General features: G+C 29.9%; 1 protein-coding gene across 2 annotated transcripts; it reads left to right on the forward strand.

Moving 5' to 3' along the window:
* Nucleotides 1-487: 487 nt before the first annotated feature.
* Nucleotides 488-22,956, forward strand: LOC129966777 (ras-related protein Rab-1B-like). Of its 2 annotated transcripts, none has more exons than XM_056081339.1 (6): nt 488-648; nt 4,798-4,848; nt 12,234-12,336; nt 14,716-14,840; nt 15,019-15,143; nt 22,278-22,956. In XM_056081339.1, the coding sequence occupies exons 1-6, from the start codon at nt 576-578 to the stop codon at nt 22,494-22,496; spliced, it is 696 nt and encodes a 231-aa protein (XP_055937314.1). In that variant the 5' UTR covers nt 488-575; the 3' UTR covers nt 22,497-22,956. The 2 variants fall into 2 exon arrangements, with proteins under 2 accessions (XP_055937314.1, XP_055937313.1); XM_056081338.1 differs by having other exon boundaries at nt 12,234-12,357; nt 22,278-22,954.
* Nucleotides 22,957-27,501: the final 4,545 nt, after the last annotated feature.

The following is a 27,501-nucleotide window of genomic DNA, read 5'->3' on the forward strand; positions in this document are numbered from 1 at the left end:
CAATTTTCTGCCACTTTTCACTTTCACCTTTTCTAGTATAATGCTTAATCACTATTTCTATCCACCCGTTTTTATTTTCATTAATTTATTCATCAGTTTTATTTTCCTCAGTTAACTTTTAATTTTTATTTTCCTTTGCCATTACGGACAGAATGAGTTTTAGCAGTGATATGTAAACTGCAGTCCTTTGGTTAGATACGAACCACTTACACTTTTAGTAGCATTAAAGCAAAATCAAAACAATTAGGTTTTAAACAGATTATGCGAAACCTTAAAAAAAAATGGAGTCACAAATTCTTTTATCATGTTTCGAAAATAATTATGAAAGCTTATTAAGGTTTTCGTTAAACTGTATTGATCCGCATAGTACTGATTTTTTTTCTCCCCAATTATGAAAACAAAAATTACAAACCGCATAGAGTGCAAGAGCTTTATCTGATAGAAGCACTGATAACAAAAGAATGACTTTTTATCGGTCTTGAAGTCAGGTCCTCCATTTCAACCATAGAAATGTAACTAAATGTCGTGTTACATTCATTATAAACCAAAAAGGATACAAACAATAAGTTCATTATATGCCAAAAGTATATATTATTTGTAAAATGTCTGTTGATTACCATGTGAAAATTATTATGCTCGGAAACAGTGGTAAGTGATATTGAATGTGATTCTAGTGTAATTCTTCTGTACTCTTTATTGTGATTGACTGCTAAAATCTTTGTTTCAAAACAAAGAAAAAGAGCTTGAAAATTACAAAGGATTAAAAATTGGGAAAAAAAAAGAATTAAAGATAAGTAAACATTTTTTTTTTTAGTCATTGGTAACATTATAGAGTTTTATAAAATCTGATTTACACTTATTTGTCAAATATATGAATTTATTATTTATTTATCTGATTTTAATATTTTACATGAAATTGTAATTTTATTTTTAAAAAATTAATGTATTTAAGTATTATTTATGTATTATGTATTTATGTAATTAATGTATTATGTATCATGCATTTATATATTATTTCATGTATTTATAAATTTTTTTGTCTTTTTGTACTATATATGTTATGAGTTTTTATTATGATCTGTTATGCAACTGGTATCAAGCGATTTTACGATTTATTCAAATTTTTAACTAACCAGGAAATTGTATCATCAAATAATATTTGCCATAAGAATGACTTTATTTCTTTCCACGCGTTTATTGTCAGAAATTACTGCATCTGTGAATAATTAGGATACTTTAGTGTTTCAAAATTATATAAATTTCCATCATTGATATCGATAACAAAGTAATTCATATTTTCATATCATCATAGCCTGTGGTTTTCCTTTTAGTTTTAGACCAGCAGCCCCAGATAATTCCCTAAACTACCTGTTCGAAAATCTGCCACTTTCTCATTTTTAGAATTTGATTTTTGCCTAATCAATAAATTCAAATTAATTTTGAATCTTTACTCTTGGCGTTGGCTGTTAGTAAAAATTTTTAAAAATTGATCGAAGATTTCTTAATAATTTTATTAATAAATTTTAAGTCAGGAACTAAAATGTTCAAAAGTATTCAAATAAAAAATTTACTTTTCAGCTTATCACTAAAATTAAAGTAGAAGTTTGTTTCTTTTGAATCAAAAACAGATAACTCACATTTAAAATGTTTTGAGAATGATTTTTAGACATTAAAATTTAGCTTTTAAAGAATTTTCCTTTCTGACTTTTTCTACATTCAGAATATGAGTACATATATTTTATAGAGGAAGCGATCGATATTGTTTTCCTCTTGAAATACATTTATTATTAGATATTTTTGTAAGAAATTTTTTTTTCGAAATAAAAATGAAGATTCGTTTAAGTACATATCTTGTAAAATACCTACACTATTTTGAAAGTTTATTTGATGATTTTTGTTTTTTGTTTTTGTTGTTTAAATGAATAAATAAAAACTTTTAAGGGGAAAAGCTTAGTTGAACTTAATTATCCTTTCCAAAACACAATATTTTCAAAAGTTATTTCAAGATTGCATATCAAAAGATAAAAGTTCAAAATCACAATTTAAATGACAGGCAAGATTCTGGAGTGTTTTGATACAACATTGCTTGGTTGCCGAACTATTTCAGTCAAAAGATTAAAACATACTATTTTTATATTTTTTAAAAATATTTTCTTTTTTTATTAGATCTTTAGAGATCTATCTTTTTAAAATGAATTTTTGAAGACATTCTCTAAAATTTGAGCGTAGAATCTTCATGTAGTATAAATATATAACTAAGACATTCTATCGAAAATAAGAAATAAACTGAAAGATAAATTTAAATATCAAATATAAAAAAAGAACATTTTTTATGAAATTATTGTTATTTAAGAATTCTTTTCATTGTATAATTTTGCTTTACAAGAAGATATTTTCAAATGTTCAATGTTTTGTTCAAATGAACACTTGAAGTTTTGAAACATTTGAATTATTCAAATGTTCAATTTTGATCTTTCAATTTCAATATTTTGTATATTATTGTATGCAATTTGAAATCATGTTGAATCATTTGATTTTGATAAATGTAATCTTTTTTAACCTGATTCAAACCAGAGATATTAAGCAGCAAGTGTTTCCGTTGCTCTTCTCTGTGTTTACTTCCATAAATATCGCACTTTGACTAGAGACTCATCGTAAATTGAAATCAAATATGCATTTTGGAACAGAGCCTTTTCTCATTTATCTATTGAGCAAAAAAATTTATACAGAAATAAAGTTTTATTAGCAATTTATTTTTCTATTTTATGTACTTTTCGATTATTTCTTTCACCTACACGCGTATATCCAATTCAATTAACATAATATTCTTGAACAAGTTTGGCTCAAAATTTGACATATTTCTACAGCTTTCATAATAAAATCATACATATAGTTCATTCAATTTACTATATTTTTAAATTACCTGGATCATATGCACATGACCAGACAGACGGAGTTATTGTTAATGGATTTCTTTGAGAATTTCATACAAATCTAGATTTATGAGATTTGGTATAAAATTATTATGTTTAAAGATACCTAGAAAAGGTTTTTAAACTCAAGAAGATTTAAAATGCGGAGAATCGTCACTGGCCTTTACATATTTTCTCTTTATATACTAGGAAGTAAAAAATAGTCTTATATAATTAATACTGTGTATAACTGAATATTACAAAATCACATTACTTCAATGCATATTTGTAATATTCAAATATCTACCTTATGAATAATCTACGTTTTTTAATTCTCCATTTTACATAATTTTGATCCTGTGTTGAATAATATTTTAAATGTAACAAGTCAGCAAAAAATGACTTAAGAGAAACCCAATTAATGATTAAAAATATAGAATGTATACATGCATATCGAATCTAAACAATTTTAGGTGATTTATTGCTGCACACTACTTGTTGCAAAAAATCTACTTCCATGAATTTATCAGCATATGATATCCATATTAACCATATAACCATTATTGCCATTAGTTAAAAACAATCTGTCAATATAATTTGAATAAATAAACATGTATTTCCTTGGAAAATTATACTATTTCACAGTTCAACTTTGAGGGAACGATTTTCTTATAGCGGAATTTACTAGGAATATACTCTATGCTTTTGTGTTTTACAGTTATTTGGAAAAAAATGTAACTACGTAGGATACATTTTAATTTATTTTGATTTTCATACATATATTACAATTTGTATATGTATATTATTATAAACTTCACTAGATATTTTGAGAATTTTTGATTTTAAAAAACCTGTATAATGCATATAATTAACAAAAATTTCAATTCTGTTTTATGAATTTAAACAACAAATGCGACATATGAACCAAATTCTTAACTTGATTTTATTGCACAATATTTGAACATCAATTCTGTGACCTAAAATTTACATGAAAGCTGAGAGCTTGTTATCTTTCATTAGCGTTCTTTAAAATGACCTTGACAATCTTTACTTAAGGTCACTTAACATCCTAAAATTATTAGTTACCCTGATCACAAAAAAAAAAAATTACCTTTTTTTTTTTTTTTTAACTGCTTTTCTTTATAACTTCTTAATCCATCTGCTCCTTTCTATAAATACTAAAATTTTTAAATCCTCATGTAACTAAATACTTGTTGCAAGTCTGAAATATGAATTACTGGTTATTAAAAACGAATGGTATCTTATTGAAAATATAACTTAAACAGTTTGTCACCTGTGCACCATTGCGACGCATTTAAAATGAAAGCATAATAATTCAGTCTAAAATTTCAGATGATGGAATATTTTTATAAATTTGTATTAAGCTATTCAAGACAACTATATTGAAAACGAATTTATAAATAATTTATTAATAAATAGCTTGTTCCTTAAAAAAACTGATATCTTCATAGATGAATTTCGGAAAATAAATATAAACATAAATTTTTTTCTAAAACAGAATTCATTAAATTTTAAATAATTTTTCGCATACTAGATTCCCTTGGGTAAAAAGTAAAGGATTCTATAAATGAAAATCTTGCACGTAGGAAGATAATGATAGCAAAATACATTATTAATTTCTCTTTTCATAAAGACACATAACCCATCAATTCCCTTCAAACAATCTGATATTAATAGTATTATTATTAATACTAGAAAAAATATTAATTAAAAATTAATATTAAATTAGTTCGATATAATTTGTCTTTTCTGATAAAATTAGTATATAGTTTCTTTTATTAAAACTGAAAATAATCTGCTTTTTTTATACGAAAGGCTTTTTTTTTATTTTTTATACTTTAAAAATGTTTTATGAAAATTTTAGGAGTTGGAAAAACTTCTTTGCTCTTACGATTCAACCAAGGCGTTTTTATTGGTAAGTAGCAATCAAATTATTCTTTCTAACTCCATAAACCCATTGATAAATCTGGCTGAAGAATTCATAACGCAGACTTAGGTTTGGACAGGATGCATCTAAATGCAATTCTTCTAATTAGAAAAATGTTCATTGACTAGAAAAATCTATGTTACACTTCAGTTCCGTAAAGAACTAACATTTCTGTAACTTTAAGATATGTACGCAGGTACATTGAAAATAGCATCGGGTTGAAATGAAATTTAATACTCATAATGATACCATCTCATGCTGAAATACTTGCCGTAACACCTTCCAGTATTATATTGACTCCAAGTCTAATGTTGACTCCAGGCTGATGTGCCTACGAATCCTAAACAGTCAACTCCAAATAATGTACAGAGTGGCATGGTGGCATCCGGTGTTTCAGTTAGTCCACACATGCTTTATACAGGCAAATACGGCGAATCAGCTAGCTATGGAAAAGTGAAAGTAACGTAGGGAAACTTGAACAATTCGAACTGTATACGGACGAGCATTATATTGTTGGAAAATAGGAGGAATCTAAGATGCCTCTTGGTTTCAATTGGGAGTACGCATTTCATTGGTTAGTTTTTATCCTAAAATTCTTAGCCTAATTTTTTATCTTATCTCACAAATCTTCAGTAAAGTGTTAAGGCATTGTATTTATGCAGTCTTCCCTGCTATATCATTTGCAAATATTATAGATTTTTAAAAGATTTATAGTATTATTGGTAATAATAGTTTGTCAGCAATATAATTAAACATGTTGTTAATGTTAGGAAAGAATCCAACATGATAACTAAATTTTGAATTTTGAGCAATCGATTATAGCCCTATGAATAAAGAAAAATGGATTCTAGCCAGGAATACTGGATTAGAGTCCTCAATAAAAGCATCCTTCTGTCACCCAGAATTAAATATTCTGATAATTATCTTTTAATAGTGCTATGATCATTGACAGTATTTCGATTCCATGTTAGTACTTGGCATATTGCCAAGTACTAACATGAGTTCATTGAAAACGCTCTCTAATTTCCATTTTCGGATACACCCAATTGTTCACGAAATATTCATCTTTTTGCGCACTATCCAGAATCAGGGTTTCTCCATTCTTTTTTGTTGGGTTCCCAGCCATGTCGGGTTTTTTGGCAATGAACTGGCAGAGAAAGCTGCTAGAGATGCCTCCTTACTTTTGCAGCGCCCTCTTGATTTTTGTGATATCAAGAGGTCCTTTGCTAATTTCATATATGGATTATTTCAGGAAACATGGGATCAAAAAGTCAATAACAAGTTGCATGCTGTTTAACCAGCAATTTGTTTGTGATCGGCTCTGCCTTTGTGAAGACATGATGTGAAGTTGACTCGTCTGCGTGTGGGGCACACCCGTTTCACGCACAAATATTTACTATTCGGAGAAAGGGCATTCCTACATGTCCTACTTGCAATACTGTTTTTAGTGTTAATCATATTTCGAATGAGTGTCCAAATTTTAATACTCAGCGTATTCATTTTTTAAAAACTTCATCACTAACAATGTCAGACTTAGCGGGAGTAAAGCTCCATGGAAATCTTTTTCAGTTTTTAAGGGCCATTGGTTTTTATAGATATATCTAGTTCTTATCATTTTATCTAATGACATTTTTTAACTTTTTACCGTGTGAAATTCAATCTTTTAAAGTAATTCTTTTAAAAATCTTTTGATACAATTATTTTAACGTTGTTTCTATTCCACGATCATCAATATTCTAACCATACGACAGGTGCAGTTTAGCCAAGGTTGGCTCTTGCGCCACTAAAACTCACAACGAACCAACCAGCATATTGCCAACTAAATACCGTCGCATTTTCAAAATCCAAAATGATATTCATTTGACTTATTATTATTTTCCTAATAAGCCTTTGAGAAATTATTTTTTCTAGATTCTTGTCTCAAACGAAGTGAGGACATATTGATTCGAAAAAGAGATTACTTTTGCTTGCTTAAAAATAGAACAACGCATACTTGCATGCATTTATTAAAAAATCTACAAAAGTTATGAATTTGCTTATAAAACACCTTGTGTTGAATATCTTCTTTCCACCAAAAAACAATCCATAAAATGAGTTTTTTATAATTTTGCCTTATCACCCGTAAATTTAAAATCGTCACATTTTGCTCAAGAATCCTGAATCCTAAGTTAAATCTGTCAGGAAGCAAGTCCCACTTTAAAGACATGTAGAAGGATACTGCCGTTTACAAGATTCGTCACATTTTGCTCAAGAATCCTAAATCCTAAGTTAAATCTGTCAGGAAGCAAGTCCCACTTTAAAGACATGTAGAAGGATACTGCCGTTTACAAGATTCGTCACATTTTGCTCAAGAATCCTGAATCCTAAGTTAAATCTGTCAGGAAGCAAGTCCCACTTTAAAGACATGTAGAAGGATACTGCCGTTTACAAGATTCGTCACATTTTGCTCAAGAATCCTGAATCCTAAGTTAAATCTGTCAGGAAGCAAATCCCACTTTAAAGACATGTAGAAGGATACTGCCGTTTACAAGATCCCTCCACACACATAGATTCAATTTTCCCCGAATTGGAACTAACAGCATGGATGGTAGTTGGCAATTCATTGTCTCCAGATTCAGATTCTACAAGAATCGCTATGTGTGCTGAATGATTCAACAGTGAAGGCAGTAAAATTGGCTAACATCCTACATCTTTAAAAAGCAGCCTATCTTCTGTTTCCACATAGAAAGGGAAAACAATCGCAAAGAATATTGTTAGCTGGTAATATGAAGATAAATTCCTAAGAAATCATTTTTCCAGAAGCAGCAGCGAGCGAGCAAAAGAATTTTGCAACTGCTGATTCTTTCGAGTGTCGTGCTTTTGATAGTGTTTATAAGTGTTGTAGTATTTTGGAGATTAGTTTTTCAGTTGAGGGCAATTGTAATCTAGACTCGGTTCCATAGATTGGGCGTTATCACTTTAGCTAATTTTAATTGTTGAGTGAGGGACACTTGAGACTGTTCAACAATAGACATATAAACGATTCGCTTCATAATTCACCTTGTCAGTTTATTTTCGTTAAAATCAGTTGTTCGCGAGCTGTTTCAAGTAGGAACCATTTCTCTACGGAAAATAAATGTCTTATTTGCATTAGGCATTTGTTAACGTAAATAAATGCTTTCATTGCTTTGAATATTCTTTAAAAACACAAGGCAGTAATTTTTTAAATATTAATAATATTTTTTTGAGTGATCGCTAAAAATTAATGCTTTAGTATCTTTTATTTTTGACACCAGTATATATAGGGTGTTCATTAATTATTGTCGGGGTTTCCGTACCTCATAACTTTCGAATAAAAAATATTACGCAAAAACCGATTACGTATTCGTAAATTACAACTCAAAGAATGTTATTAATGATATTAAAGTGTAAAGCTTGCACAATTTGCACTTTGTAGGCATTCAGCTGAAGGCGATTATCGATTCGTAAATTCGCTGAACAAATTTTGACTCGAATTGAGGATGATGAAAATTACCTTCGGAAATGGTTCTTCAGTGACGAATCCACTTTTCATGTGTCAGAAAAAGTGAATAAACATAACTGTAGAATATGGGGCTCGGAGAACCCGCACGATTATCAAAAGTCAAAATTTGTTCAGCGAATTTACGAATACATAATCGCCTTCAGCTAAATGCCTACAAAGTGCAAATTGTGCAAGCTTTACACTTTAATATCATTAATAACATTCTTTGAGTTGTAATTTACGAATACGTAATCTTTTTTTGCGTAATATTTTTTATTCGAAAGTTATGAGATACGGAAACCCCGACAATAATTAATGAACACCCTATATATATATATACTTCATTTTATCCTTTAAATATATTTAAATATTGTTACAAGCAAGAGTTCTTCTTTTTTAATCTATATACTTATAATAAAGCTCAATGTGTGTGTGTGTGTGTGTGTGTGTGTTGGCGCTCTACAGGCCAGGTCATTTGACATACAGCTATCAAATTTGGTACATGTATACCTTAGAGGTCGGGAATGTGCACCTGGGGTCCCTTTTTTTGAAATTTTAATTAGAATTTTAATTATTAATTAAAAACTAACTCTCCCGCCAAAAAAATCTTCCATTTTCCCCACCGCCAACTTTTCCGCCAAAAAAAATCTTCCATTTTCGCCACCGCCAAACGAGTAAGGCTTCCGTGTTTTTTTTCTCCCAACAGTAATGAGGCTAGGGTTAGTATTTTTCGGCGGATTATTTCAAACGATTCTGTTTATTTTCTTAATGTTTGATGCATTTAAAATTAAACATTGTTAATTAATCGATCCTTCAGATTCATTCTGAAGTACTTTTGAATTAAAATAAAACAGAATAAATGAAATTAAAAATTTCTAATCCGCATAGCGTTACCCCAACTGGCGTAGAAAAAAAAAATCACGCATTTGCGTTACGTAACTGGCGTTGAAAATTCACGCATGCGCTTTGTGTTCTGAATTCCGCATTGTGTTGACGAATTATTATCAACTGATGCGGACTGGATTTAAATTTTTTTTAGGTTCGTTGCATGCTTTTGTAATTAAAATGTATTTATGTTAGTTATATATTTTTTGTATATGCTTATAGTTTTAAGTGCATCGTTTTTTAAGTAGTTTTTTTAAAACCTGTTTTAAACCGTCTATTTTAAACGATTCGTTTCATTTTCTTAGTGTTTGATGCATTTAAAAGTAAACATTGTTAATGAATCGATCTGCTCATGATGAATCTAAGAAAATTTTGTTGACAAATTCTTGAGATAATACGTAAATTGAAAAAGATATTCTTTAGTGCCCATAAAGTTTAAACGCTGAGTGATTCTATTTTCATTAATCAGATTATAAAAAAATTCTTTGTTTCAGTAAAAAATATTATTATATTAATTGCAGATGAATTCTTTCCACTTTAATTTAAAGCATAAATTCTACGGGTGCTAACAGAAAATTAGAGAGATACATATTACGTTATGACTGAAGGCCTTTATAATATTATGAGTGAATTATATGACTATCAAAATTTGAAGTTTTAAAATATTTTGATGAAGAAGCTATTAAAGTAGGAATTGCATAAAATATTTAAATATAAAAATTTTAATGAACATTAAGATTGGCGAACCGGCTGGTCGACAAATTCTTGAGATATTACATAAATTAAGAAAGATATTTTTTAGTTCCCATAAGGTTTAAATGCTCAGTGACTCTGTTTTCGTTAATCATGTTATTAAAAAAATTAACATTAATTGACGAACACGGACACACTGATATTCACCGTTACTCTGATTAGATGTTACAAAATCTGAATAGATAAACATAAACGTGTAAACAGCTGTGCGCCGGTTTCTATGGCAACACAGCTGCAAAGGGAAAAGAAGTTTCTAATACAGAACATCTGCTTTACACAATTTTATAGAATAACTTTTCCCCTTTTTCGTTTCATTTTTTTTTAAAAATTACTTATTTAATAAGAACACCTGCTTTACCCAATTTTTTAGAATAGTTATTTTCCCCTCTTCGCTTGCTTTAAAAAAACATCTATACTTATATATAAAGTTCAATGTGTGTGTGTTTGTGTGTGTTGGCGCTCCTCAGAAAAGACCATTTGACCTACAGCTACCAAATTTGGTACATGTATACCTTAGAGGTCGGGAATGTGCACCTGGGGTCCCTTTTTTTGAATTTTTAATTAGAATTTTAATTATTAATTAAAAGCTAACTTTCTCGACAAAAAATTATTCATTTTCCCTACCACGAAATGAGTAAGAGTTCAGTTTTTTTCCCCGACAGTAATGAGGCTAGGCTTAAGATTTTTCGGCTGATTATTTCAAAGGATTCTGTTTATTTTCGTAATGTTTGGTGCATTTAAAATTAAACATTGTTAATTAATCGATCCTTCAGATTAATTCTGCAATACTTTTGAATTAAAATAAAACAGAATAAAGGAAATAAAAATGTCTAATCTGCATAGCGTTACCCCAACTGGCTTAGAAAAACTCACGCATTTGCGTTACCGTAACTAGCTTTGTAAATTCACGCATGCACATTGTGTTCTGATTGTTGACATGACAACAAATATCAACGGACGATTTAAATTATTTTTAGATTAGTTGCATGCTTTTGTAATTAAAGTGTATTTATGTTAGTTATATATTTTTTGTGTATGCTTATAGTTTTAAGACCATCGTCTTTTAAGTAGTTTTTTTTAACCTGTTTTCAACCGATTATTTTAAACGATTGGGTTTTTTTTTTAGTGTTTGATGCATTTAAAATTAAACATTGTTAATTAATCAATCTGGTCATGATGAATCTGAGAAAATTTTGTTGACAAATTTTTGAAATATTACATAAATTAAGAAAGATATTCTTTAGTGCCCATAAAGTTTAAACACTCAGTGACTGTTTTCAATAATCATATTACAAAAAAAAATACTTTGTTTCAGTAAAAAATATTATTATATTAATTGCAGATTAATCCTTTCCACTTTAATTTAAAGTATAAATTCTGTGGGAGCCAACAGAAAATGAGAGAGATACATATTACGTTATGACTGAAGGCGTTTATAATATTATGAGTGAATTATATGCCTATCAAAATTTGAAGTTTAAAAATATTTTGATGAAGAAGCTATTAAAGTAGGAATTGCATAAAATATTTAATTATGAAAATTTTAACGAACATTAAGATTGGCGAACCGGCTGGTCGCCAAAGGCGTCTAGTATAAAATATATCTGATCAAAATAAAACAAGCTGGAAGGAAAACAAAAAAAAATTTCGATGAACTTTTGAATGGAGATAGTTCTAAAATAATCTATAAACTGTCTTTCTCGGTAAAATTCAGCTTTAGTTGATGAATGCCTTTGCATAGTTATTAAAAGTTTAAATTTTTTCTTTTTCGTATTTTTATTGTTCATTGCTACCAGCAGATTAGAACACCACAATATGCATGCAAATGTTATTATTGCATGCAAATATAACATAAAAGACACAGTAATATTAATGTTTTTGTATGCGGACTGTAGTCCATTTACCTAAACTGGTAAATACTGACAAAAGTGAATGTGTATTGGCCACCTATATTGGCGAAGGGAAATATTTAATATCAGTATTTTACGTTTTAAGTAACTATTACCTAATAATCAATACTTTATCCTATTTATATAATTTTTAATTATTAATTCCCTATGAAATTTTAGGAAAAGCTCTCATGGGACTTTAATATTAATGAAAAAAAACATTCTTTTAAGTAAATCGATGTTAGACTAACTGACTAATGCGAGAGAAATTTTAAAAAATATACATAAAACTTCCTTCGCATTTTCAGTATTTTGTCTTTAATTTGCATTTTTCTTTGTTGTAGAGGGGCAAGACTGTACATTAGGAGTATTCAGGTACCCTAAAACGGTTGTCCTTAATGACAAAACAATACAACTTGAATTTTGGGATACGGCTGGACAAGAAAGGTACAAATCAATAGTCGATTCGTAAGTAAATATTTTGAGTTTTAGTTTTGATGAAGCATGCTATTATTTTAATAATTTATATATTCAAAATTTTATATATTTTTTAATTATTTTTTATAAATTTTTAATATATTTTATTTAAGTTTTGCAATTTGCGTGGTAGATAACTTATGTCATTGAATTAAATGAAAAGGAAAAACTTATTTATGTATAAAAAAAAAGGGATTTTTTTTTCATTTAAAGCATGCGCTATTTTTATTATTTTACGTAAAAGCATATCCTTGGTCATGAATTTCAGTTCCTCTGAATCAATCAATCTGATTTTCATAAATTTTTTTCGTAAATTTCAATTAATTATTAGACATATTTATGAACATATTTTAAAATAACAATTGTTTTAGTTATTGGATTTAAAATCACAAGAAAGCAACAATAATAACTATATTTTTTGTGTGTGCGCATTATCACTGTTATTAAAGTAAGAGTAAATTTTGAAAACAATGTAAAGGTTGACGAATGGAACTTAAAACCTTATCATGGTATAATATTTCAGAGTAGAATCCAATTTTATTCATTTTTTCTCATATGCTGCTTACATTTATTCATTTAAAATCACATATCTTCTATGTATTAACTCACGAAAACGTAATTTTTTTGGTCAAATGCTGCAACATCGCTTTTTCGTGTATTAAACTCAAGCTATTTTCATAAGGCAAATGTTTGAATATCGACCTTAAAATCAATCAAATACTTAGTTCTTCTATTCACATATGATGTCGATGGACAGATAATGGTTGTCTATAAATAATGATAATAATGATTGCTGATCTAAATATAATTATCATTTCCAATCTGATCAGCACTTAATATGTATTAGCACTTTACTCAGTCAACCGGTTGATTGGATATATTTACTCAGAGCCAAAAGTTCTCTCAAATCAATTAGTTGAAAGCGCAAACGCTTGAATATCAACCTTGAGAATAAACAAATATTTTGCTCTTCTATCAACTGTTGATTCAAAGATGATGTTTTCTAACTCAGAAAATCATGAATCTCGATCTGATTCTGAGTCGGAAAAATATGATTCTGAGCTTTTTAAAAATGCAAAAAATTATATATTTAATGATATAAATTTAATATTCGTGCAAACTCCACCACTTATTTAATTTTAAAAATTTTGCTTAAATTTAAAATATTTTTCCAAATTTACACTTTTGTAAAAAAAACTTTTGACTTAATAACAACTAATTTTATATGTCCTTTTAATAAATGCAACTTTTTTATTTAAAATTTCATCTCTCAGACTAATAGCTTTTTATTTAAACAGGAAAAATCGATGTTTCCACTTCCGCCTTTATCCGCTAACATACCCTTTGCAAACTTAAAAGCTTATTTTGGATCTCATAAACTTAAAGCAATAATACTGTTGCAAGTCTGTAATGTTGCTACTCAGCAGGGTTAGTTCAATCACTGGAAAGACCGTTTTGCGAGCAGCTCTTTTGGATGCTGATCGAATGCCGAATCATTAATTTCTCAGGGCTTCACGACAAACTTGGCGATCATTTGGCGACTTGGACACGAATTTGGCAATTTTGGCGGCAAAATAGATATTTCTGGAATCTTTCAGAATTCTGGGGATCGAGCCAATAGAAACCAAAATATGCCTGATTGTTCCAGAACCTTCATTGCCCCGCTCAGGGAACTATAAAAGGGAGGCAGTCTAACATGAAGACAATCGCGGAAAGAGTCGACGGAAGGTTTAGAGTCACATAGCGAATCAATGGCGAAGCGCAAGCTGAGTTGAGCTGTGTGCTAAACCCTGGTGTTTATTATAGAAGCAGCATCGAGTAGTGTGAGGAGTAGCCAGTCGTGTAGTAGTGAGTCGGCAGTTGCATACAGCTAAAGAGAGGAGACAGTGGAGAATTGCAGGCGTTTGGAGAGACCGTATCTACGTAGGTAACGTAGATTACCTCCTCATGCCGAATTCTGTCTGGCTGATTTGGGTGCTATGGCTGTTTTTACTACCGATTACTGTTTGTTGTAGTGTTCTGCTGTGTGTTGCTTGTGTACGTTTCAGCTGTATATTTGTTGTCTCTGTACGCGCGTCCTTCGTGTTTAATAAAAGTCATCGTTCGTTACTAAAGGACTGTTTCTTCATAGACCAACAAATCGAAAGAAGCCCGGAATCCGTAACAATACTGTTGTTGTGTATCTTTTTTCATATTAAAGTACAATTCGACTGGTCTATTAACAAATTCTTTTTTATGAAAGAACAAAAGAAAGAGTCATCACAAGGAGTGAGATCAGAGCTAGTTGTACAGGAATACAATGTCCTCACAAGTAATTAATAAATACTTTTGTTCATTTTCTTTTTTCAGATATTATAGGACAGCTGATGGTGTTCTTTTGGTATATGATACGACAAGATACTTGACGTTCCTCGAACTTACAAGTTGGTTAAGTCAAATAAGGGAATTAAATAACGAAGCTACGGTAGTCATAGGTATTTAATAGTTTGTAGTTATTAAATATTTAAAACATAAATAAGATTATATATAAATGTATTATAAAATGTATTATTAAGTGAATTTTTAAAGTTTATTTAGAAATTGTTACAAAATGGAGCAATGATACAGATGTTAATTTGTTTATCTTATTGACTTTTGAAATTTTATTCCCAGCTGGAAATAAATCTGACCTTGTGAAACAAAACCGGGTTTCTGGTACCACAGTCGAAAATTTTGCAAGGAACGAGGGACTGGAGTATAGTGAAACAAGTGCGAAGGACAATGAAAACGTAGATGAAGTATGATTTGTTTCGACATCGAATTAATAATTGTATTTGTTCTTTTTTGTTTGCTATAAATACATTTAGACCAGGATAGCATGGTTGGTAGATACCGAAGACTCTCCGTGTATATGGTATTATATGGTATCTGGTGCATGTATAAATCTGTCGTAGTCACAAAGTCCTCCAAGTCTACACAATACCACTAGGGGTATTGGTTCAGAGATGATGGTTCTCGGATTTAGGTCTAAATTGCGATCTATGAATGAACCACCCCGTAAAAGAAGTTTGTGATGCTGAGTAGCTAAGTCATATTCTTGGCCTTAGACGGCGCAACTGAAACAAGAGACGCTAAATATCTCGGCTTAAGATCGTTGATTTTGTCAGCGGGCTTGTCTATGACAAGTGCCATAAGAAACAACAAAATTCCTTCGGGCTTTAAAGTAACATTTTTAGAGGAAAAACATATGAGGCAGGATACTTTTTTCTCAAAACAATTGAAATATGTGCATTGCAAATTGCTATGAATAAGTTATTATTTACTTTTGAAAGATATTATTATTGAGTACTCCAACCTAAAATAATTTTGTACCATTAAGTGAATTGCATCTAAGAAATTATTCAACAACTCATTTGAAATTTTAAGGAATTCAATTACATTTTATCTCCTATAATAAATAAGACTTCCAAGATTTCGATTTCTGTACATTTAAACCATAGCTTTTTAAAGAAATGTGATGTGGAAGAAGTATATTATCAATAAAACAACAACAACAATAATAATAAAGCAAATTAATTCTCCTGCATAAACTATTATTTATTTGAAAACTGAAGAACTTCGGAAGAAATTTCTTAAACCATTAAAATGTTTTCAAGTTTCTTTTTCATGATATTTCCCGTAAGTAACAAGAATTTCAGGAATCTGAGGGTCCTAGTTCTAAAGGTATAATGTTTTATTGAAATATTGAGCTAATTTCTTCGTAAAGTATTATTTAAATAAAATAAGAATTATTGAAAATATTAAAAAAAAATCTATATTGATATAATTACACGAGCGTTATCTTAATATATATAAATTACGTGTCACGTTGTTTGTCCGCGATGGACTCCTAAACTACTTAACCGGTTTTAATCAAATTTGCACACCGTGTGCAGTTTGATCTAACTTAAAAGATAGGATAGCCCTTTTTTTGAATTTTTAATTAGAATTTTAATTATTAATTAAAAACTAACTTTCCCGCCATAAAAATCTTTTCATTTTCCCCACCGCCAAATGAGTACGGCTTCAGTTTTTTTTCCAACAGTCATGAGGCTAGGCTTAAAATTTTTCGGCTGATTATTTGAAACGATTCTATTTATTTTCTTAATGTTTGATGCATTTAAAATTAAACATCGTTAATTAATCGATCTTTCAGATTCATTCTTAAGTACCTTTGAATTAAAATAAAACAGAATAAAGGAAATTAAAAATTTCTAATCTGCATAGCGTTACCCCAACTGGCGTAGAAAAACTCACGCATTTGCGTTCCGTAACTTCCGTTCCGTTGAAAATTCACGCATGCGCATTGTGTTCTGATTGTTGACATGACAATCCTTATCAACGGATGATTTAAATTATTTTTAGGTTAATTTCATGTTTTTGTAATTAAATTGTATTTATGTTAGTTATATATTTTTTGTATACGCTTATAGTTTTAAGAACATCGTTTTTTAAGTAGTTTTTTTTAACCTGTTTTCAATCGATTATTTTAAACGATTCGTTTTATTTTCTTAGTGTTTGATGCATTTAAAATTAAAAATTGTTAATTAATCGTTCTGGTCATGATGAATCTGAGAATATTTTGTTGAGAAATTCTTGAAATATTACATAAATTAGGAAAGATATTCTTTAGTGCCCATAAAGTTTAAACGCTCAGTGACTGTTTTCAGTAATCCTATTACAAAAAAATACTTTGTTTCAGTAAAAAATATTATTATATTAATTGCAGATTAATCCTTTCCACTTTTATTTATAGTATAAATTCTACGGGAACTAACAGAAAATTAGAGAGATACATATTACGTTATGACTGAAGGCGTTTATAATATTATGAGTGAATTATATATCAAAATTTGAAGTTTTAAAATATTTTGATGAAGAAGCTATTAAAGTAGGAATTGCATAAAATATTTAATTATTAAAATTTTAACGAACATTAAGATTGGCGAACCGGCTGGTCGCCAAAGGCGGCTAGTTTTCTTATAATTTCTTGCATAATTTTTCAACTTTTTGTCATTTCTGTACAGTAGTTTATTGAAATTCGAAAATATTTTCTCCTCTAAGTAAATTAGGTCTACAATACGTATTGAAAATTGGGTAAAAAGGTGTATATAGAAGCAAAATTTAAAAATTGCTGAAAAGAAATCTGAAATAGTAACTAAAATTTGTAAACGTATAATCAATTACAATTGAAAATTGCGCAAACATTATTTTTGCTTTTCAACTTAAAATTATTTTTAACCCTTTCTAGGGTCGTGGGAAGTATGCTTCGCACCAAATTTATCAATCTTTGTATGAAATTATGTAGGTTGACACAAGTTCTGACAATTTTTTTTAGTAAGTCAGAAACTTAGATGTTTCAGTTCTTTACCTCAGACAAAATAATGTGCCTTGATTTGATACTTATATATTAATTAACCAAATTAATTAATTTATCAAATTAAATTTATCTAATAAGCTAAATGAATCCTTTTTCTTATTCTAATTTCAAGTCTAAAAATATTTTAATATAATATGACTAGAAAAAAATGGTCCTTTAAAGAGTTAAAAAAAAGTGTCTACAAGTAGAGCTGAAAACTGATGAAAATGAGTTAGCAATAGTAACTTAATATTGTTTAAAACATTTTCTACAATGATAGTTAAAATTGCTGAAAAAGGTTCTAAGATTGTCACCTAACAATTGTTCAAAAAGAAAAATGTCTCTTTATTAATTGAAAGTATAAATACTTTAAAAGTCCTTCACTAATTTTTATCAAATTACAACATAATAATTTTTAGCACATTTTGCAATAGTTATTGTACAATATATATGCCATTTGAGAATATGCAATAATCTGCCATTATAGCAGCAAGAATCATTCTAACAACTTTACCAAATACTAGTGATTTTACATAGACGCTATCGAACAAAAAATATTACGCTGTTATTGGTTGCATGCCTATTTTATTTGCCTATATGTATGCTGTAACAGTGTTTCTGGCTCTTCAGTGTATTACATATTAGACATAAACTTCTAGGATTTTTCTGTGCTGGCAAAAATTCATAACCTTTGAAGACCATTAATCAATCTCCCGTAGTTTTTTTCTACGAAGTTTCCCCACTAAGTTTCTCGTAGTTTTTTTTTCTCGTCGAAAAATTCGACCTTGAGATTTTAACGAATCTTCATGTTTTAGGCTTTTCTGATTTCGAAAACCGCTCACTTGACATCATGTCTGTCTGTGAACATAATTCAAAAATGTTTTGAGCTAAATGTATGAAATTTGGTATATGGATCTTTTAACATTTAATTATATATCTGAATCAAATATTGAATTGAATCTATTGAATATTGAGCCAAATTCAATTTTGTATTGACTGTCTATTTAACATTAAGAGACACCTAAATGCGATGGCTCAAATACCTCTGCGACGTAGTTAATTTGATAGATGATTTTGTTACTACTATAGTAATACGGCGTCAAATTTTTATTTCAATAGTTTGACACAAAATTTTCAAAATGACCATTTGTTTTCTTCGCTGTGTACTAAGTACAAAATATTCATGTCAGGGATCTGCAAAATAAAAATTTGGACACTCGTAATCTTCATAGTCTCGCCCAAGGTTTCCAAATTTTATGCCGGAATAAATTTAATTATATATCCGAATCATATATTGAATTGGACTTATCAAATATTGAACCAAATTCAGTGATGGGTTTCGTATTTATCGGACATTTTAGGTCTCCTAAACGCGATGGATCAAATACCTCATCAACATAGATAACTTGATATATGATTTTGTTGTTACCTATTGAAATTCGGCATAAAAATCTCATTGCAATTTTTTGCCTCAAAATGTTCCAAATACATAATTTTTTTTCTTCGCCATATTATGAAGTGCAAAATATTCATGTCAGGAACCTGGAAAATAAAAATTTGGGCACTTGCAGTGTTCACGGGTTTGACCAAGGTTTCGAAATTTTATGCGAAAGGAGAGATAATATCTTTATTAAAAACTAGCTGCCTTTGGCGACCAGCCGGTTCGCCAATCTTAATGTTCGTTAAAATTTAAATAATTAAATATTTTATGCAATTCCTACTTTAATAGCTTCTTCATCAAAATATTTTAAAACTTCAAATTTTGATAGGCATATAATTCACTCATAATATTATAAACGCCTTCAGTCATAACGTAATACGTATCTCTCTAATTTTCTGTTGGCTCCCATAGAATTTATACTTTAAATTAATGTGGAAAGGATTAATCTGCAATTAATATAATAATATTTTTTACTGAAACAAAGTATTTTTTTTTTGTAATATGATTATTGAAAACAGTCACTGAGCGTTTAAGCTTTATGGGCACTAAAGAATATCTTTCTTAATTTATGTAATATTTCAAAAATTTGTCAACAAAATTTTCTCAGATTCATCATGACCAGATTGATTAATTAACAATGTTTAATTTTAAATGCATGAAACACTAAAAAAAATAATAAAACGAATCGTTTAAAATAATCGGTTGAAAACAGGTTAAAAAAAACTACTTAAAAGACGATGGTCTTAAAACTATAAGCATATACAAAAAAATATATAACTAACATAAATACACTTTAATTACAAAAGCATGCAACTAATCTAAAAATAATTTAAATCGTCCGTTGATATTGGTTGTCATATCAACAATCAGAAAACACAATGCGCATGCGTAAATTTCCAACTCTAGTTATGGTAACGCAAATGCGTGAGTTTTTCTAAGCCAGTTGGGGTAACGCTATGCAGATTATAAATTTTTATTTCCTTTATTCTGTTTTATTTTAATTCAAAAGTACTTCAGAATGAATCTGAAAGATCGATTAATAAACAATGTTTAATTTTAAATGCATCAAACATTACGAAAATAAATAGAATCGTTTGAAATAATCAGCCGAAAAATGTTAAGCCTAGCCTCATTACTGTTGGAAAAAAAAACTGAACTCTTACTCATTTGGCGGTAGGGAAAATGAATATTTTTTTGTCGAGAAAGTTAGCTTTTAATTAATAATTAAAATTCTAATTAAAAATTCAAAAAAAGGGACCCCAGGTGCACATTCCCGACCTCTAAGGTATACTTGTACCAAATTTGGTAGCTGTAGGTCAAATGGTCTTTTCTGTGGAGCAACACACACACACACACACACACATTGAACTTTATATATAAGTATAGATGTTTTTTTAAAGCAAGCGAAGAAGGGGAAAAAATTATTCTAAAAAATTGGGTAAAGCAGGTGTTCTTATTAAATAAGTAATTTTTTTAAAAAATGAAACGAAAAAGGGAAAAAGTTATTCTATAAAATTGGGTAAAGCAGATGTTCTGTCTTAGAAACTTCTTTTCCCTTTCCAGCTTGCCATAGAAACCGCTGTTTCCGCACAGCTGTTTACACGTTTATGTTTATCTATTCAGATTTTATAATATCTAATCAGAGTAACGGTGAATATCAGTGTGTTCGTGTTCGTCAATAAATCTTAATTTTTTTAATAACATGATTAACGAAAACAGAGTCACTGAGCATTTAAACCTCTGGGAACTAAAAAATATCTTTCTTAATTTATGTAATATCTCAAGAATTTGTCGACCAACCGGTTCGCCAATCTTAATGTTCGTTAAAATTTTTATATTTAAATATTTTATGCAATTCCTGCTTTAATAGCTTCTTCATCAAAATATTTTAAAACTTCAAATTTTGATAGTCATATAATTCATTCATAATATTATAAAGGCCTTCAGTCATTACGTAATATGTATCTCTCTAATTTTCTGTCAGTACCCGTAGAATTTATGTTAAATTAAAGTGGAAAGAATTAATCTGCAATTAATATAATAATATTTTTTACTGAAACAAAGCATTTTTTTATGATCTGATTAATGAAAATAGAGTCACTCAGGGTTTAAACTTTAAGGGCACTAAAGAATATCTTTTTAATTTACGTAATATATCAAGAATTTGTCAACAAAATTTTCTTAGATTCATCATGAGCAGATCGATTAATTAATAATGTTTCATTTTAAATGCATCAAACACTAAGAAAATGAAACGAATCGTTTAAAATAGACGGTTGAAAACAGGTTTTAAAAAAACTACTTAAAAACCGATGCATTTATATATTTTTTGTATATGCTTATAGTTTTAACTAACATAAATACATTTTAATTACAAAAGTATACAACGAACCTAAAAAAAATTTAAATCCAGCCTGCATCCGTTGATAATAATTGTCAACAGAATGCGGAATTCAGAACACAATGCGCATGCGTGAATTTTCAACGCCAGTTACGTAACGCAAATACGTTATTTTTTTTCTACGCCAGTTGGGGTAACGCTATGCGGATTAGAAATTTTTAATTTCCTTTAATTTGTTTTATTTTAATTCAAAAGTACTTCAGAATGAATCTGAAGGATCAATTAATTAACAATGTTTAATTATAAATGCATCAAACATTAAGAAAATAAACAGAATCGTTTGAAATAATCAGCCGAAAAATGTTAACCCTAGCCTCATTACTCTTGGGAGAGAAAAAAACCTGAAGCCTTACTCATTTGGCGGTTTTAAAAATGGAAGATTTTTTTGGCGGAAAAGTTGGCGATGGGGAAAATGGAAGATTTTTTTTGGTGGGAAAGTTAGTTTTTAATTAATAATTAAAATTCTAATTAAAATTTCAAAAAAAGGACCCCAGGTGCACATTCCCGACCTCTAAGGTATACATGTACCAAATTTGATAGCTGTATGTCAAATGACCTGGCCTGTAGAGCGCCAACACACACACACACATATTGAGCTTTATTATAAGTATATAGATAAGCGAAAAAATTTCGGGAAGATCTTTTTACCTAGTTTTAAAATTAAGTATTAATGGACATTTTTTTTCTTTCAGGTTTTTGAGAAATTAATTCTGAAAATACTGGAAAAAAAGAGCATCCCACCGTCACCGGAAGAATCGTCTGAAGAACCATCTGATTGTGCAGACGAAACTCCAGTCAATTCTGCAGAAAGATCGACCAATATGGTTTCTGCGTCAGTACAAACTGAAGCACCTATTCGCCTTGATGACCACCCTAGGGCAACCGAAACTCAAAAACAATGTAGCTGCTAATGATCATGAGAAGAAGGACCTAATTGCATCATGCTTCGGATAGTATGAAAAGGGATTATGATCAGATAATATGTTGTATATATGTAAAACAACATACAACTTATCAGGTCGCATGTTGTTTTAAACAAAAATTGTGTTTGATGCATAAAAGAATGCATTTTTTAAAAATTCTCATATGATTACAAATTGACAGTTAGAAATGATCCTTCTATCGTCGGTGTTTTTTATATGAGGTACTTAACAAAACGAACTAATTCAGATAGATATGTTTAGCTCCAATTTCTGAATTAGTGATTCTCATTTATAAGTGTCTGAATGATAACATTATTTAATAATAAATACATGTATGGAATTGTAATTTTCGTATGCAGTTATATTTAACTTTCAAGTGTGTGTATTTTTTCATATAATGTATTATATTTATGTATAAATAATGAGCATAAGATTGAGGATTGTATATATTTTGTAATATTTATATGAATATAAATTTACTTTTAATGAAAGTTTTTTTTCCTTTGAATTCATTATCTTTTATTGTTTTCGTATATCAAGTATATAATTGTATCATATACCAAGTATAGAGTATTGTATTCGCCAAAAAAATTCAGATCCAAAATTTTGATGAATCTGCACATGTCAGATCTACTTAAGACCGAAAAACACATATTTGAAATTATGTCTGTCTGTCTATGTGTGAACATGATAATCCAGAAACGTTTTGAGAAGACAGATGAAATTTGATATGATGTCTTTGGATCAAATTTTTTGACATTTGTCATATTTTGAAAGAGTTCCATTCAGAGAAAATCTGTCTGTCCAACTGTCAGAGTGTTACATGAACTTGATAACTACTAAGTGAAACACAGGAAAGTCAGATTTATCTTCTAATGCATAGATCTGTAACCAGCTTTGATCGAAATACTTAAGGGAATAATTATACGCTGGTTTATACTTTCGCTTGCATGTAAATATGGTGTCGAAAGCGTAATGACTTAGATAAAGGAAATTTGTCACTATCTTTTGTCATCTGGAGTATAGCTTAGGTTGTGTCGACTTTTTTTTTTTTTTTTTTTTTTTTTGAAATCGAATGCGGCCTGATGCGGATTAGTTTAGTTATATTAACGTCCCGTTGTAAAGCAACATTAGGGCTGTTTTGGGATGGATTTCGTAATTTTGAACAGCGGTCAGATGACGAGGACGACACCTGAGCTGGCACCCCCTCTCCACACCACACCAGCGGGAGGACGTATGGCATGACGGATTTAACGTGCAACGGACCCCCTTACACGACGATTTTTCGGTGGAATCGGGTCTCGAACCTGACACCCTACGGTTCACAAGCCTTGACCTTACCACCGGGCCACCGCGGTATGATGCGGAAAAGTTGTGCAATAGCTCTGTTAAAATTTTCTCAATTTCCTTTAATGATTAGTCACGCCTCTTTGGCATTACAGAAAGGAAAAAATATATTTTTTTTCTAAAAAGGTGTATTTTGAAATTAGTCTCTGGCCTGCAGCGGAAATGTTACTAAATAAATCGGCTATAATCTATCAAAAATTCCTATCAATGTCTCCCACTATTGAGTTGTGGCCCTCTCACATTAAAAAATTTGGGTTTTAAGCACAGTCAAGGAAATCTATTATATATTCTATGCGTTATTGAAACCGAAATTTAACACAAAGCTTAAATTTTAGTAACAAGGTCACATACTAAATGTCGCATATTACCATTTTTACATTTTCGAGTTATCAACTTTTCATACATGTAAATGTACATATCAACATATATTCGATCCTTTGCTCAAAATTTCATACGAATCCATAATTTAAACGCTAAAACTGTATATAAAATTTTATCTGTCCGGATCATAACGAATTCTTGTCTAATATTGTGGCCTTGTATTGTAATTTCCACGGACACCTACTTCGTAAAGATGAGATAATAAACAACGAAGTTACAGAGATGACCCATTATATTTGTTAATGACAGTAAATAAAGTACAAACTATTACTAGTTGATGTTTAATTAGTTTAGTTATATTAAAATCCCGTTTTAAAGCAACACTAGGGCTATTTTGGGACCGACCTCATAATTTTGAGCCGTGGTCAGATGACGAGGACGACACCCGAGCTGGCACTCCCCTTTCCACACCACGCCACACCAGCGTGAGGACGTTTGGCCAGTACATTTAACATGTACCAGACCCGCTTACACGACGGTTCTTCGATGGAATTGAATCTCGAACCTGAAACCCTGCGGTACCGAAGCCGAAACCTTACCACCAGGCCACCGCGGCTCCATAGTTGATGATGAATTTGCTCGGGTATAGGAATTCTGTTTGGCTTACCATACATCCAGATAGTTTAAACTGGACACTCACATATTGATTTGAAAATATGAAACAGAACTTTTGCATGTTGAAATTTATTCATCTATAAAGTAAATATCGATCACAGTCTAATATTTTTTGAAAAAAATTAATAAGCATGCAAATAGCAAGTGATGCAAGAATGGAATAAATATTAACAACGATTGTAAAAACAAACATTGAATACTACAGTAAATTTTGATTCAACTTACTCAATCTACAGCAATTCAATTATTTTCAAGCAAGTTAGAACATTCGTTGTAGACATGACCAGGTCTACGTTGAATTTAATATATTTGTTGAGGGTGATCAGATAGCTTCGTCTAATCTTCGTCTTTACAAGACAGACATAATTAGGTTAGCTCATAAGTGTCCATTAACTGATATTTCCTCCACTTCAACAGGTGTCATCTGACAGGGATTCCAATTTACGATGTTCTTCCCAAAATGGCTCTTGTGTTGCTTCCAAACGAGGCTTAAACGTTATTAAAAGACAAAACTCTCTTCATTTCACTTCATTTCTGGATGAATGTGGAATGTCACAGTTTTGTACTAATATGAAGGTTTACTTCAGTTATATTTATTTACATTTCGTTTTGCAGAAATACGAAGAATGTTTCGGGACGAACCTCGTAATTTGAATCGAGGAAATAAAGAGATCTTTGAAATTCCCACTCCAAATTAAGGAAAGAATATTTGACATTGACGGAACGTGCATCAGGTCTATTTACAATGTGATTCTTCATTGAAATCGAGGTTCGAATCCGAGACATATCGCATCTAAAATAAACTAGCATGTTTGATGTGAATAGATCTCATTTCTTGATTAACTTGTAAGGCTCAAGGATATATATGTAATATTAAATTTCTTTATATTTGGTTAATTAATTGAAATTTAAAAAAACAAGAGCCCCCCCCTTCCCCCCCCCCCCCAAAAAAAAAAACACCCCACGCTGTACCACATACAAAGAGCATACTAAAACTAGCTAAATTCTCGAAACCTTTATAATTGATGCATAGAAATCTGAAACATATGAGATGCTCTATATTATAGTGAAAAGCTTATAAGCCAATTAACAGCTATACTACATGGGCAATTGTGCTTGTATTGTGGTCATGTGACTGGGATGCGAACCGCGAAGTCCCAGGTTCAATCCTCGCACATATCAATCCACCACAATATCAAAAGGGAACATCTTGTTATTTTTATCTAAGGATCTAATTATTTTTTTACTCTTAAAAAATAAGATTAATTAAATTTATTAATTTTTTATTTTAATACCCAACTATACAAGAGTGCAATATCATATTTTTAGAAAAATTATTTCCCCCTTTTATAAAACTTCTTAAAATTCTTATTTTTTTTTTCAACACAACATATTTAACATCCCATAATATATAATTTGGCTTACTTGTTTGTAAAACTTAACATATGTCCTAAGCTTTTAGATATCTCAAAATGTTAAATATCTCGTTCTATTTTGCATTTCCATTACAATGTTTTCTTCCGAGTTCTTTAGTACGGTTTCAGGACCATAGTGGTCAGGTGGTAAAGGTGTTCTATACGAGACCGGTTCCAGGTCCGAGATCCGATTTCACCGATGAACGGTCGTGTAAGTAGGTTTTTTGCACGTTAAAACCGTCGGGGTGAAATGTCCTTTCGCTAGTGTGGTGAGGAAGTTTAGAGAGGTACCAGCTCAGGTGTCTTCCTCGTTATCTGATCACGGTTAAAAATTACGAAATCCATCCCAAAATAGCCGTAATGTTGCTTTAAAACGGGGTGTTGATATAACTAAACTAAGCTTAGCACAATTTCATATGCCAGTTAAATTATAAAAATTAGTGCTATTTTTCACAGCACCATTCCCATGTCAAACGCTGTAAGGAAGAAAGTTATTTCTTTTCTAAAATTTTAGAAAATAATTTAAGCCAGTAACAAATCTGTTCAAAATTTCATTTATTTTGTGTAATTTGCTGTGTATTTATTTTCATTCATTCAAATATGACATTTTCATAAAACTCATCAATTCGGCTTACCAATAGAAGCTACTGCACACTCGGCTTAAGTTGCTGATAGTTCGTCAGCGGGCTTATAAAGTGCCATAAGTAGCAACAACAACTATGTATGTGATTTTAATCAATTTAGAGAAAAATTGAAATTTTCCAAATTTTGTTACTGTTTTTGAATTTACTGAAATTTTATCATCTACATATTTTTTTTAATGAGTCATTTTCTTTTGGACATTTTGGAAATCAGAGGATTCCTAACTGTAGAAAATAAGTTCAGGCATTTAGCTATTGCAACTGTTTTAAAAGAATTAGCAAATGCTTTAGATATCTTTGTTAAAATGTGAGTATTTTGGGAAGAATAATTATTGAAATAGAAATTTACTTTGTTCTCAATTCGTAAATTTGTTGTGTTGATTTTTTTAGGACGAATAAAATTAAGACGAGGAAATTCATCAAAACCTGAAAGTTCACAGTTTTGATACAATACATTGCATACTTCTCCCACAAATATACAAACAGACACACTAATTACTAAATCAAATTAACACTAATACAAAATTATACAAATTACTACATTTTTTAAACGATTACAAAATTTAAAAAAATAGAAATTTTTATTTAAAAAAA

Source organism: Argiope bruennichi, chromosome 4, assembly GCF_947563725.1.
Source record: "Argiope bruennichi chromosome 4, qqArgBrue1.1, whole genome shotgun sequence".
Taxonomy (NCBI): domain Eukaryota; kingdom Metazoa; phylum Arthropoda; class Arachnida; order Araneae; family Araneidae; genus Argiope; species Argiope bruennichi.